Here is a 13,441-nt window from a genome sequence, read left to right on the forward strand (position 1 = left end):
CCATTGTTAGGCCATTTCTGACTGGCCAAACCATTGCTATGGTTGATCCTTCAATTAGAGAATCTGTGGAGCAGATGTCTGTAGTGTTAAATTTTAGCTTTGACATATGAATAGGGCCAAAGTGATGAACCGTTGTGCAAAAAAAAAAGTTTGAGGCTCATTGCCTTGGAAGAAGCCTTAGGAACTGACTGCAAAGTATTCTCCCTCTTTGACTGTAAAAGTGGAGCTAAATCCATTCCCAAAACTGTTACCATAACTGATCATGTGTGCAGCACCACCATAGCCGTAAAAGATAGGAGGGTTTAGTTTCACACTAACATACATTTCATTTCTCCACTCGTGACCTTGTCCTCTAGACCCTCTAGGTTTGGCGTCCTCTCCAGCTGCAAGACCTATCATTCAATCTGCCAAATACTGACAAGCCTACCTCTGCATGAAGGTATGCTCCTACTTTCCAGGATAGGGGGATGTTCGTTAAACTTTTGTGGTTGCTTGGACAGCTTACATCTTCAACAATTAGATGCAGTAGGTGGTGTTGCAGGGCTGCAAACTAGCAGATCTCCACCAAACATCCTTGGGTCTTCAGGATTAAAGTATCATACTTGTGACATAAAATGTACAGATTTGAGTAGATAAGATGTGACCTGTAGCAATATGTAATCGTAAATGTAGTTGCATGCCTTGTCATTAAAGAAATATTCAGTCTGAGGTATTCAGAGACAGATGGTCACTAATTAGCATCTGAAGTGATCTAGCTTGACTGGAGCAAGTCAGAGAGTCAGCAATCCGTCAGTCAAATAGAACTTGCTCCATACGAATCACGCTGTCCATATCTCCAGTCCTCAATTTATGGGAATATGGACGTGGGCTGGACATGAGTCCTGGGCCAATTCCCTCTGCGGAGTGTTCCTGTACCTGCCCACAGGATGTTCTGGGTGCTGACCTGCCCAAAGTCAATCGGACCAAGACCGGCTTGAATCACCAAATCGGGGATTGAATTTCCGACACCAGCGCATCAGTCCGATCGCGACAGTACTAATCGCTGTTCAGCTATCTCACTCCAGTGCCACATAACCATTTTCCTGGCGTTCTACATAGGCCACAAATATAGTTTTTATATGCCGATGCAGCCCACAAAGTGCCCCATCAGAAGGAAGTATTTTCATCTCTCTGCAACTAATATTTTAGCTTTTATGAAGGATGAAACATACTCCTTTGATGTATGTATATACTTTAAAGCTCTGGTCTCCTGCTGTCATGAAGCCAACCTGTCTCCAGCCGTGTCCTCTTTTACTTCAGGAAGGTGGCAAAGTCTGATTTATAGACAAATCTAATTGGCACTTGGGTGTCACATCCAGAGGAAGCTAGATCACTTCAGATGCTAATTAGTGACCATCTGTCTCTGAATACCTCTGACTGAATATTTTTTTAATGACAAGGCATGCAACTACATTTACGATTACATATTGCTACAGGTCACATCTTATCTACTCAAATCTATACATTTTATGTCACATCACTGTTCACCTATCCTAAGCCCAAAGGAGCATTTGCCCCATTCTTGATCCTCAAAGCTCTGAATGTATTTTTCGAGTTTAGAAATTCTATATGGATGCTACAAAATCCATTGCCTCCCTTCACCAGAGAACTTTTCTGATTCCTGTGGGCTTCAAGGATACTTGCCCACAATACCCCCGTCTTTCAATTGCATCAACAATACTGGGATACTTGGACAGCCTCCTGTTAAGCAAACAGTTGGCATGTTCTCTGTTGGACAACATGGCTCTGACGTTCACACTCCACAGCTATTTAGATGGAGTCTTCAAAAATTTTTGCAACCAACTCATTGTTTGGAGTATCTTAATCCACAGTGCCTTGAAAAAGTATTACTACCTCTTGAACTTTTTCCACATTTGTCATGTTACAACCAAAATTGTAAATGTATTTTATTGGGATTTTATATAATAGACCAACACAAAGTGGAGCAAAATTGGAAAGTGGAGGGAAAATGATAAATGGTTTTCAACATTTGTTGCAAATAAATGTGAAAAGTGTGGCATGCATTTGTATTCCGCACCCCTGAGTCAATACCACCTTTCGTTGCAATTACAGCTGCAAGTCTTTTGGGGAATGTCTCTACCAGTTTTGCACATCTAGAGTGACATTTTTTCCCATTCTTTGCAAAATAGCTCAAGAACTGTCAGATTGGATGGAGAGCGTCTGTGAACAGCAATTTTCAAGTCTTGCCACAGATTTTCAATTGTATTTAGGTCTGGACTTTGACTGGGCCATTCTAACACATGAATATGCTTTGATCTAAACCATTCCATTGTAGCTCTGGTTGTATGTTTTTAGGGTCATTGTCCTGCCCAGTCAAGTCTTTTGCAGACTTAGTAGGTTTTCTTCTAAGATTGCCCTGTATTTGGCTCCATCCGTTTTCCCATTAACTCTGACCAGCCTCTCTTTTCCTGCTGAAGAAAAGCATCCCCACAACATGCCACCACCATGTTTCTTGGTGGGGATGGTGTGTTCAGGGTGATGTGCAGTGTTCGTTTTCCTCCACATATAGCATTTTTCCTTTTAGGACAAAGTTAAATTTTGGTCTCATGTGACCAAAGCACCTTCTTCCACATGTGTGTCCCCCACATGGCTTCTCGCAAACTGCAAATTGGACTTCTTATGGCTTACTTTCAACAATGGTTTTCTTCTTGCTACTCTTCCATTAAGGCCAGATTTGTAGAGTGCACGACTAATAGTTGCTCTGTGGTCAGATTCTCCCACCTTGGCTGTGGATCTCTGGAGCGCCTCAAGAGTTACCATGGGCCTTTTGGCTGCTTCTCTGATTAACCTCCCTAGCGGTCTGATTATGTCAATACTTCTGTGCTCAAAGCGGTACATTTTTTTGCATAGCAATATGTTGTTTTCTTATTGTAGGCCGGTAATTCTTAGGAATAACTCACTGAAATCTGTCCGAACAAGAGTCCAGTAAACATCACGGGTATGATAAAATTTTAAACCCCAAATCATAAATTTTAATATAATAAATAATCATAAAAAATAATATAATACATTTAATTCAATAATGTAATCAAACCAAAAACACAAATTTGAAATAGAGTGCCAAGTTAGCACATCACTGAGCTTAGTCGCAAAATCGTTTTCAGTGTCTGACGAATTTCCCCACGAATCATTATCACTCATATCTGCAAGTGGTTCTCATTTATTATCGCTGTTCTCTAGCTGGTCTAAAACCACTTTTGACCTAAAGGGACGTTTTTTTGGACGCCATGGACGTTTCTCAGTTTCAAGGCAGAAAGTACAGTACAAATGCAGGCAGGGCACAGGACAAAACACTAGGGACAAAATGTATGTGAAATGGTTTGATACAGTAATATTATACTCTGTCATTTTAGTGTATTGAGTGAATGTCACTTTTTAACATTTTTTTTTAAATTCCCGCCTGTTCTGTCCCCCATACGTCCCGACGCTCACAGGGACCAGAACCTGGAAGACTGATGCCAGCATCGGCTGGAGGAGAAGGGCGGGGACGCTTCAGGGGGTACATCGCGGGAGCCAATGACAAGGTAAGCTCTAGGGATCCCAGAGCAACGCTGCAGGGTATTTCCGAGTGTAGCTCGGGGTTTTCCGCTTTTGGTAATGAGAGTTAACCCCAAGCTACACTTGGGAATACCGCCAGGGAGGTTAATGCTCTCCTTGCCCACTCTAACAGTTTAGGTGGACGGCCATGTCTTGGTAGGTTTACAGTTGTGCCATACTGTTTACAATTTCGGATGATGTATTGAGCATTGCTTTGCTTTGTGAGATCTTCAAAGCTTGGGATTTTTTTTTTCTTCTTATAACCTAACCCTGCTTTAAACTTCTCTACAACTTTATCCCTGACCTGTCTGGTGTATTCCTTGGCCTTCATTAAACTGTTCTCTAATGTCCTCTAACAAACCTCTGAGGAATTCACAGAACAGCTGTATTTTATACTGAGATTAAATTGCACACAGGTGGACCCTACTTACTAATTTAGGTTACTTCTGAAGGCAGTTGGTTCCACTAGATTTTAGTTAGGGGTATCCGAGTAAAGGGGGCTGAATACAAATGTACGCCACACTTTTCAGATGTTTGTTTGTTAAAAAAAAAATACATTTTTCCTTCCACTTCACAATTATGTGCCACTTTGTGTTGGTCTATTAAATAAAATCCCAATAAAATACAGTTGTTTTTAGTTGTAAAATGACAAAATGTGGAACATTTCAAGGGCTATGAATACTTTTTCAAAGCACTGTGGTTCTGGACACGTAAATAGTCTATATGGACAGTTTGACGACTTTTGTTGTTGGGGACCATGTTGAACCTGGTATTTTGAGTCAGGAAAGTCCTTCCTTCCTTCCTTCATCTTTTTTTGGATGATCTTCAAGGTGAATGTCAGGCTGGGAAGTAGTCTTAGCACCCTGTCAGTGCAGGTAAATTTTGTCATCAGGGGAGTCTCCTCTCCACATATGCATCCTGGCAGATGATCATGATTTTCTGTCCCAAGGACTGATTTGCCATCATGCATTATGGAACGGCATTGCCTTTTGAAGTCCTGGTTCTGAGGGACAGTGTTATCCTTGAATATGTAGCTTCTACAATGCCAAAATCTAGGAAGGCAAACTCCTTGCATCAAAGGTGGAAGGCATATTTCACGTGGTGTGAGTCTTGATGCTTCCACCCTGTACGTTTCCCTGTGGTATTCCCCTATGACTACATAGGGCCTGAATCTTCAGAAAACACCGTTTAACCCATTAGAGACATTCACTCTCTACTCACAAGGTTGCTTGTCTGGTAGCGATTGGCCCTGTGAGGTGATTATCTGAAGTGATGCCTCTATCCAGCAGAGAACCGCTTCTGAACGTGGTGTTAAGGCCCAGGTCTTTGTTCTTGCCTAGGGTACTTTGTCTTTCATCTTAACCGGGATATTTTACTTGTATCCCTCTGTCCAGCTCCAGTTCGCAAAAAGGAAATTTCCCTCCACTGGCTGTGGTTCTGACAGTGTGAGTGTCTCAGCTAGTGCTTCCTTACAGAGACTGATTCTCTGTCCTTCTGGAAAGGGTGCACCAGTTTCTAGTTCCACCATTTCTAGGTGTCAGACAATCATTCTAGCTTATGGTCTCAAGAATTGAGTTCCACTATTTTTCTTTCAAAGTGCATTCTATTAGATCTGTGAGTACTTCTTTGGCTATTTGGCATCAACTGACAGTTTACCAGATTTGCAAAGCTTCCACCTGCTTTTTTTTTTTTTTTTTTTTTCCCTTTTCCAGTTTTCTGTACTTCCAGCGGATGCTCAGGCCTCATCTGACAGCAGCTTAGAGCATACGGTTCTTCACTTGGCTGTGTGAGCTAGAGGCATGTCCCCAGTTGTTTTTTCCTTGGGCCTGCTTTAACTGCCCCTCAGTTGGCCTGTTTTTGGACTTCCCAAAGATAAAGGCTTCCTGATGAGAGAGAAATTTAGGGCTTTTTTTACTCACCGTAAAATCCTTTTCTTGGAGTCTTTGAGGGGCACATGTACCATCTCTGGCAAACATGCTGGCAAGAGGAAGGGTTATTCTGAGCTGGTGTTCAATTTTATTTGCTGGTTTTTAGTCCTCTTGCAAGCTAGTTATTTTATAATTATAATAATCTTTTTATTTTATATTAAGTGAAGTTTAAAGTCCTTCTGTGTCCCTCAATAGACTCCAAGAAAAGTGTTTTTTCTAAAAGTACAAAAATACTTTTTTTTTTTTTTTGTTTTTTATGCTTGTGTTGGCCGAGAAGCTGTAGTAATATCTGGAGAAAAGAGTCAACAGACTACAGGCTTTTTTGCTGAACTGGCTGAATTTTTATATGTATACCCAGACTAAGTCTGTAGGAGGTCACAATGCGAGTGGCTACATCTTTGGGGCTGTACAGGGGCTGAGAAAAATGTGAATGCATAGATAAGAATATATAAACTGCTACACAGGCACCAGAATATATGCAATTTTTGGCAATTAACGGAAGGATGTGAGTCCAAGAATTTAGATTCTGACCCTAGAGAATACAAGATGGACCCATCCTTTTGCAGCAAAAGACAAAAAGGCATGGTGAGGAAGATTTCTGTGCTCTCTAAAGGCCTCATTCACTCAGGACATATAAATCCGTACTCCCGTATGAGGGCTCTGTTTACCCACACAGGTGTTATGTGCAAGCAGTCCCATTGCTGTCTATTGGGACACAACGGCTGCATGGACACAGCTGCTGCTCCTGCTTTGACATCTCTGCGGCTGCACAGCCTTTTAATGCGCTTCTGGGGCTGTGCACCTGCACAAATGTCGCAATGGAAACAGCAGCTGTGTCTCAATTTAGAGCAGTGGTATAGGATGCATAGAACACCTATGCCTCTCCATGTGTGTAAACACTGCCCTCACACAGTATGGATTTTCATGCCCCATGTGAACAAGGCCTAATAGGGGATACATTCCTGCACGTGTTACTTAGTATGTACACACAATTGGAAAAAAAATATCTGATGCAGGAAGAATCCTGAGCAGACGCTGTTTTGAATACATTACCCTTTAATGTGCTTACAATTGAAATAACCTGATGCTGCATTACTTAAAGAAATCTGTAATCTTAATTTTCTCCATCTGCAGGAATAAAGAAAGCTGGTAAGTTTGTAGGACTGCAAAGGTAACTCCAAAATGCCAAACTGGCACCACAGTTGGTGATGAGACGGTTCCTCACAAACTGGGAGGTGGTGGTGGTGGGGAAGGCTGTCACGGTTTACACCTGTGTTTACTTTGTGCACTGGAGAAAAGTTTTAGGGTTTTCTCTTCTGGATAAAATACTTGAACTCTAAACACTATTTCCATTCAGGTTGAAAATATCTAACCCAATTTAAAAGAAAAAAAAAAACAAAACTTTGAAGAAAAGTGTGTGTGTGTGTGTGTGTGTGTGTGTGTGTGTGTGTGTGTGTGTGTGTGTGTGTGTGTGTGTGTGTGTGTGTGGTGTCCCTTATCAAAACTAGCTTTCCTTGTGTTTTGTGTATCAATCATGGGAGTAGGAACAGACCCAGCTTGGGATAACAGTTATTCAAATCTATCTTAAAGTGAACCTGCACTTTGCCCTTACCACTCTTTTTCACATACCAAAAGCCAAGAAACGCAGGTCTTTAAGCTTTGGATTGCTCCTGTCAGAGCTTACTCAGGGCTGAAAACTCTCTGCTGCATTGTGACAGGCCAGTTACCAAGCACTTGCAATGCCACATGCTCCTCTGCAAGCAAATCTGCTGGGTATTTTCTTTACTCCTTGCAGCTGACAACGTGGCATTGAAGCAGCGATGAGATAAATATGCACTATTGTGGAGGGGAGCATTACACGGATTCTTTGATTTGACCTTTGTGGACAAAGCACAGGTTTACTTCAAAGCAGGGCAAGCACAAACAACATATTCTCTGAGGTGTGTATGGTTTAGGAAGGTCACTTGTTGACAGCCCTGACAGTTTCAGAAACTAGGACAGTTTTTTTTTTTTTTTTTTTCTTTTTTTATAGTTTGACTTTATTTAGAAGTCTAAACCTATTTTGCCATTTCTAGAAACTTTTTTTGAGACCAGGGTTGTTTAAGAAAATGTAAAAAAAAAAAATCCCTTTTGTACTATTTAATCTGGACATAATGCTTTCCAAGAACAGAGCCCCTGACTTTTCATTCCATGTGTTTTGTTCTCCAGCTGCTATATCCCAGGAACTGTGTCAGATCACAACATCAGAACGTGAGCCTGTTGTACGTCGTGGAGGCTTTGATTCCCCCTTCTATCTTCATAACGACAGCCAGTCTGCCCCACCAAGAAAGAACCACACCTGCAATGTGACCCAGATCTGTGACAACCGAACTCCTGATAAGCTCAACTGCAGCGGGTCCCAGGACACCTCTAAACAGGCATTCACTCCCATTGAGCCACCAAACAGCACAGAGAATGATAACTCAGGGAAGTCACAGACTACTAACTCTTTACCCAGTGACCGGAACATCCTTACCCCCAGCCCTTGTAAATCTCAGGCCCGCTGCAGATCCTGCTTCAATCCTGCCCCTTATGAGCACCTTTTTGAGCTGGCTTTGCCTAAAACAGCAAGTCTTTTCATCTCCAAAAAAACAGAAGAGCTGTACAAAAAATTCAAAGGGAGCAATGAGGAAGTAGAGGAGGACAGCGCATCAGTCTCTCCTGCAGAGGTGCTCGACCGGCTCATACAGCTAGGAGCTGATGCCCACACCAAAGAGCTGAACAAGTAAGCACTAGTATTTAGGCCAGTACTAGGAAAATATGTTGGGACATCAGATCAGGGCCTGCAAGCAGTGGCCCATTATGGGCATTATACAGCTGACCCGTGAACAGTGTTTGCAGAGAAAAGTCTTCCAGCATAAACCTTACCTTTTTAAGGCTCTGAGATGTTTTGTAACTGGATATAGAGAACTACAAAGCAAGTTTGTACTGAACGATGGTATAGTGTGTTTCACTTTTGTGTGTTCACTTTTAGACCGCTGAACTATGTTCCTACTATGACAAGTCCATCTGTGTTTTTCCCATCTAGGCCCAAGCTTCTGGTCTTCCTCTGCCTGGGCTCCCTCTCATAGACAGGCAATGAAGGGAAATATTTCCACAGAGATCACACGGCAAAAAAAAACTAGATAGGGCCTAACTTTTCTCTACTCCATGCGAAATATATTTTGCCTGGATTTGTGCTTGGTCTTGGCTAGCCACTGTCAATTTTTAATATAAAATACCAATTGGGCAAAGGGCATTTGCAGAATAAAAAAAATGTACATTTTCTGTTTTTAAGGTGGAACATGTAACATGTTCCCACTGCTGCAGCTGCCACCGCCCGCTATCCTCTCTCCTCATGACAGCAGTACAGGGAGAAGTTCCCTGTACTAGCTGTCACTTTTTGAAAACTGTGCGGCTTCGTCCACATGACCATGTCATTCATTCAGAATTTTGTGAATAAATAAACTACAAGCCCCGACAGCCTTTGTTGTCAATGAGCTACCTCGCTGCTGTTGAGCGCTGTGGTAGTTCATTGATTCTTCCTGTCACAGTCCACCTGTTTGCCTGAACAAGGTAGGAGCACCTAGATACACTGACCGGTTTGCAGGAGTTCTGCAAGGCACCAGCAGTCTGTTGATCATTGATGCAAGTCTTTCCAGGCTCCAAAAAATGGTAAATGCACATACAGTCAGGTCCATAAATAATGGGACATCAACACAATTCTAACATTTTTGGCTCTATACACCACCACAATGGATTTGAAATGAAGCAAACAAGATGTGCTTTAACTGCAGACTGTCAGCTTTAATTTGAGGGTATTTACATCCAAATCAGGTGAACGGTGTAGGAATTACAACAGTTTGCATATGTGCCTCCCACTTGTTAAGGGGCCAAAAGTAATGGGACAATTGGCTTCTCAGCTGTTCCATGGCCAGGTGTGTGTTATTCCCTCATTATCCCAATTACAATGAGCAGATAAAAGGTCCAGAGTTCATTTCAAGTGTGCTATTTGCATTTGGAATCTGTTGCTGTCAACTCTCAAGATGAGATCCGAAGAGCTGTCACTGTCAGTGAAGCAAGCCATCATTAGGCTGAAAAAACAAAACAAACCCATCGGAGAGATGGCAAAAACATTAGGCGTGGCCAAAACAACTGTTTGGAACATCCTTAAAAAGAAGGAACGCATGGGTGAGCTCAGCAACACCAAAAGACCCAGAAGACCACGGAAAACAACTGTGGTGGATGACCGAAGAATTCTTTCCCTGGTGAAGAAAACACCCTTCGCAACAGTTGGCCAGATCAAGAACACTCTCCAGGAGGTAGGTGTATGTGTGTCAAAGTCAACAATCAAGAGAAGACTTCACCAGAGTGAATACAGAGGGTTCACCACAAGATGTAAATCATTGGTGAGCCTCAAAAACAGGAAGGCCAGATTAGAGTTTGCCAAACGACATCTAAAAAAGCCTTCACAGTTCTGGAACAACATCCTATGGGCAGATGAGACCAAGATCAACTTGTACCAGAGTGATGGGAAGAGAAGAGTATGGAGAAGGAAAGGAACTGCTCATGATCCTAAGCATACCACCTCATCAGTGAAGCATGGTGGTGGTAGTGTCATGGCGTGGGCATGTATGGCTGCCAATGGAACTGCTTCTCTTGTATTTATTGATGTGACTGCTGACAAAAGCAGCAGGATGAATTCTGAAGTGTTTCGGGCAATATTATCTGCTCATATTCAGCCAAATGCTTCAGAACTCATTGGACGCCGCTTCAAAGTGCAGATGGACAATGACCCAAAGCATACTGCAAAAGCAACCAAAGAGTTTTTTAAGGGAAAGAAGTGGAATGTTATGCAATGGCCAAGTCCATCACCTGACCTGAATCCGATTGAGCATGCATTTCACTTGCTGAAGACAAACCTGAAGGGAAAATGCCCCAAGAACAAGCAGGAACTGAACACCGTTGCAGTAGAGGCCTGGCAGAGCATCACCAGGGATGAAACCCAGCGTCTGGTGATGTCTATGCGTTCCAGACTTCAGGCTGTAATTGACTGCAAAGGATTTGCAACCAAGTATTAAAAAGTGAAAGTTTGATTTATGATTATTATTCTGTCCCATTACTTTTGGTCTCTTAACAAGTGGGAGGCACATATGCAAACTGTTGTAATTCCTACACCATTCACCTGATTTGGATGTAAATACCCTCAAATTAAAGCTGACAGTTTGCAGTTAAAGCACATCTTGTTCGTTTCATTTCAAATCCATTGTGGTGGTGTATAGAGCTAAAAATGTTAGAATTGTGTCCATGTCCCAATATTTATGGACCTGACTGTATATTTATATATTTTTTTTTTATTTTTTTTTTTACCTTGAGAAAAAAAATGGGCATTGATTTAATTCACCAAAAAAAAGTTACCCTTTTTAAAGTTTCTCGGAAAAGTTTAGTTGGCCACACAGATTTTCCTTGTTCATTTATCTTAGTTCAGCAAATGTTAGGGGTTATGTAGTAAGTAGGCTCACCTAATTGTAAAGGTCTACCAAAACAATGCAGCTAACTCCTATACAATTTATCAAAACTGGAGTAGACCGGATCTGGAACATCTGTTTATGGCAACCAATCGGCTTCTATTTTCAGCTTGTTCTGTCAAACTTTGAAAATGAGAAGCTGATAGGTTGCTATGCACAGCTGCTACAGATTTGACTGCTCCGATTTTGATAAATCCCACTCAGTATGTAGTTCTATACGTTCTATATTAAAATAAGGGGTCTGCTGTTGACTGGGTTCTGTTAATATTAGTTGCCTGGCTGTTATGCTAATCCACTGGATTGTATTCTTCTGATATACTAACCTTTAGCGAAAATGCAGATTAGGAAAGTCCATGTAGAGTCCAAATGTCTTTGTTTATGTATTTGTTTGGTCTAGTGATTCAAATGATTAAAGCCAGAGGCTTAGGTTTACAGCCAGGTAACTAGAAGCTTTAGGAGAAGGGTCAGTGATGGGGGGCTCAATGTGTATTTAGGGTGGTAAATGTTGTTGTGCACCACTCCCTGACTCCCCCCCCCCCCCATGACAGGTGGGAGATCCTCTCACTGCACCTGCTGTCACAATTTGAAAACCGCACAGCTCTGCCCTTTTAGCTGCATCATTCACTCACACAGACCTGTGAATGAATGAACAAAGTCCCGTCTGCCAATGCGGTAGGTGGCTTGTAATTCTCAATGGACTGAGTGCTGATGCGCTCCCTCATAGTTCATTGCTGTTTCTGCACTTTGGTAACTGCCCTTAAGTGTCTGCAAGAGCCTGACATCCGCTGATAACGGGTGCAATGCTCTGCAGGCTTAAAAAAAAAAGTAAATGCACTTTTTTTTTTTCCTGCAAAAAATGTGCTTTTTATTTTTTTAAAGTTAACTTGTCCTTTTAACGTTAATTCATGTACTGCTTCTCTCGTAAGACTACGGTTGCTGCTCTGTTCATGGTTTAAAAAAAAAAAAAAAAATTTTTAATCGTTTTCATGTTTGTTCCACTTTTATCATTTTAGGTTGCCTTTACCCAGCAAATCCGCTGACTGGACTCATTTTGGAGGTATGCCTTTTTTGTTTTCTTTTTATAGCACATAATCAAGTAGAGGTTTTAAAGCCAGTTTCATTCCCAGGTGAGGTCTACTTGATCTTTAAAAAGTTTAGCTACAGACACGGCCAGTAACACAGTGACTAAATTCTTCTTGAGAAATCTTCTGACCAGATTTTCTCTCCTGAGTAAATTTCTACTTTTACACCCGATTCTCAAAATACTCGTCAGTAGTATTGAGAGGAACGAAACAGCAGGAGGAAGGGAAAGTATAAACTACATGTGTCGAGTCGTTTGCAAATACTGACTTTTAGTGACTGTTAGTTGCTCACATGTGCTTGTGATGATTCCTCTCGCCTTAGAGTGAGATCTATGAATCTGCCTTTTCACAGTGTATCACAGAAATCTGTAATCGCTCACAGGAAACATGATTTAATTTCTAATATGTATATGTACATGTATGTATATGTACATGTATGTATTCGTACAGACAGTACTGTGCAAAGGTTTCAGGCAGGTTTGAAGAAATGCTGTAAAGTAAGAATGCTTTCAAAAATATATTTATTTTTATCAATTTACAAAATGCAAAGTGAGTGAGCAGAAGAAAAATCTAAATCAAATCAATATTTGGTGTGACTACCCTTTGGCTTCCAACCAGCATCAATTATTACATTTGCACACTTTGGCTATACACTATACAATTTTCTGCCCAATTTTTTTTAGATTTACCTTCAACTATGTAGCATAAAGGCCTGCCTAATTGGATACAATTGAAAGTGTTGTTTAGGTTTGACCTCCTATTAAATAGTTTTTGGTAAATCTACAATTTTCTTTAGAATTTTGCTTTTAATGTATGGCCAGCCTTTCTGCACTTGCACATAGTAAGGCTAGCCATACACTAAACAATTTTCTTACAAATGTATGCCCGATTTCCTTTAGATTTACCTTCAACTATGTAGTGCAAGGGCCTGCCTAATTGGATACAATTGAAAGTGTTTAGGTTTGACCTCATATTATATGGTTTTTGGTAAATCTAAAGCACAATTCTCAAGAAAATTGTGTAATGTATGGACAGTCTTAGGCTGGTCATACATTATACAATTTTCTTGATTTTTGCTTTAGATTTACCAAAAACCATGTGAGGTCAAACCTAAACACTTTAATTCTATCAAATTAGGCAGACCCTCGCACTACATAGTTGAAGGTAAATCTAAAGGAAATTGGGCAGAAGTGTGTAAGAAAATTTGTATAGTGTATGGTTGGCCATACATTATACAATTTTCTGCCCAATTTCCTTTAGATTTATGTTAAACTATGTAGTACAAGAG

At 41.1% G+C, this 13,441-nt stretch overlaps 1 protein-coding gene across 1 annotated transcript in view; it reads left to right on the forward strand.

The window, feature by feature from the left end:
- Positions 1 to 13,441, forward strand: part of TSC1 (TSC complex subunit 1) — a 78,799-nt gene that overhangs the window by 44,447 nt on the left and 20,911 nt on the right. The window contains exons 14-15 of the mRNA XM_089675083.1: positions 7,734 to 8,289; positions 12,085 to 12,128. Coding sequence (XP_089531209.1) covers positions 7,734 to 8,289; positions 12,085 to 12,128 — 600 coding nt within the window. The remainder of the gene's footprint in view (positions 1 to 7,733; positions 8,290 to 12,084; positions 12,129 to 13,441) is intronic.

The sequence above is a fragment of the Staurois parvus genome, unplaced genomic scaffold (assembly GCF_062004578.1).
Source record: "Staurois parvus isolate SC_StPar_1 unplaced genomic scaffold, SC_StPar_1.0 ptg000154l, whole genome shotgun sequence".
In the NCBI taxonomy this organism is placed as follows: domain Eukaryota; kingdom Metazoa; phylum Chordata; class Amphibia; order Anura; family Ranidae; genus Staurois; species Staurois parvus.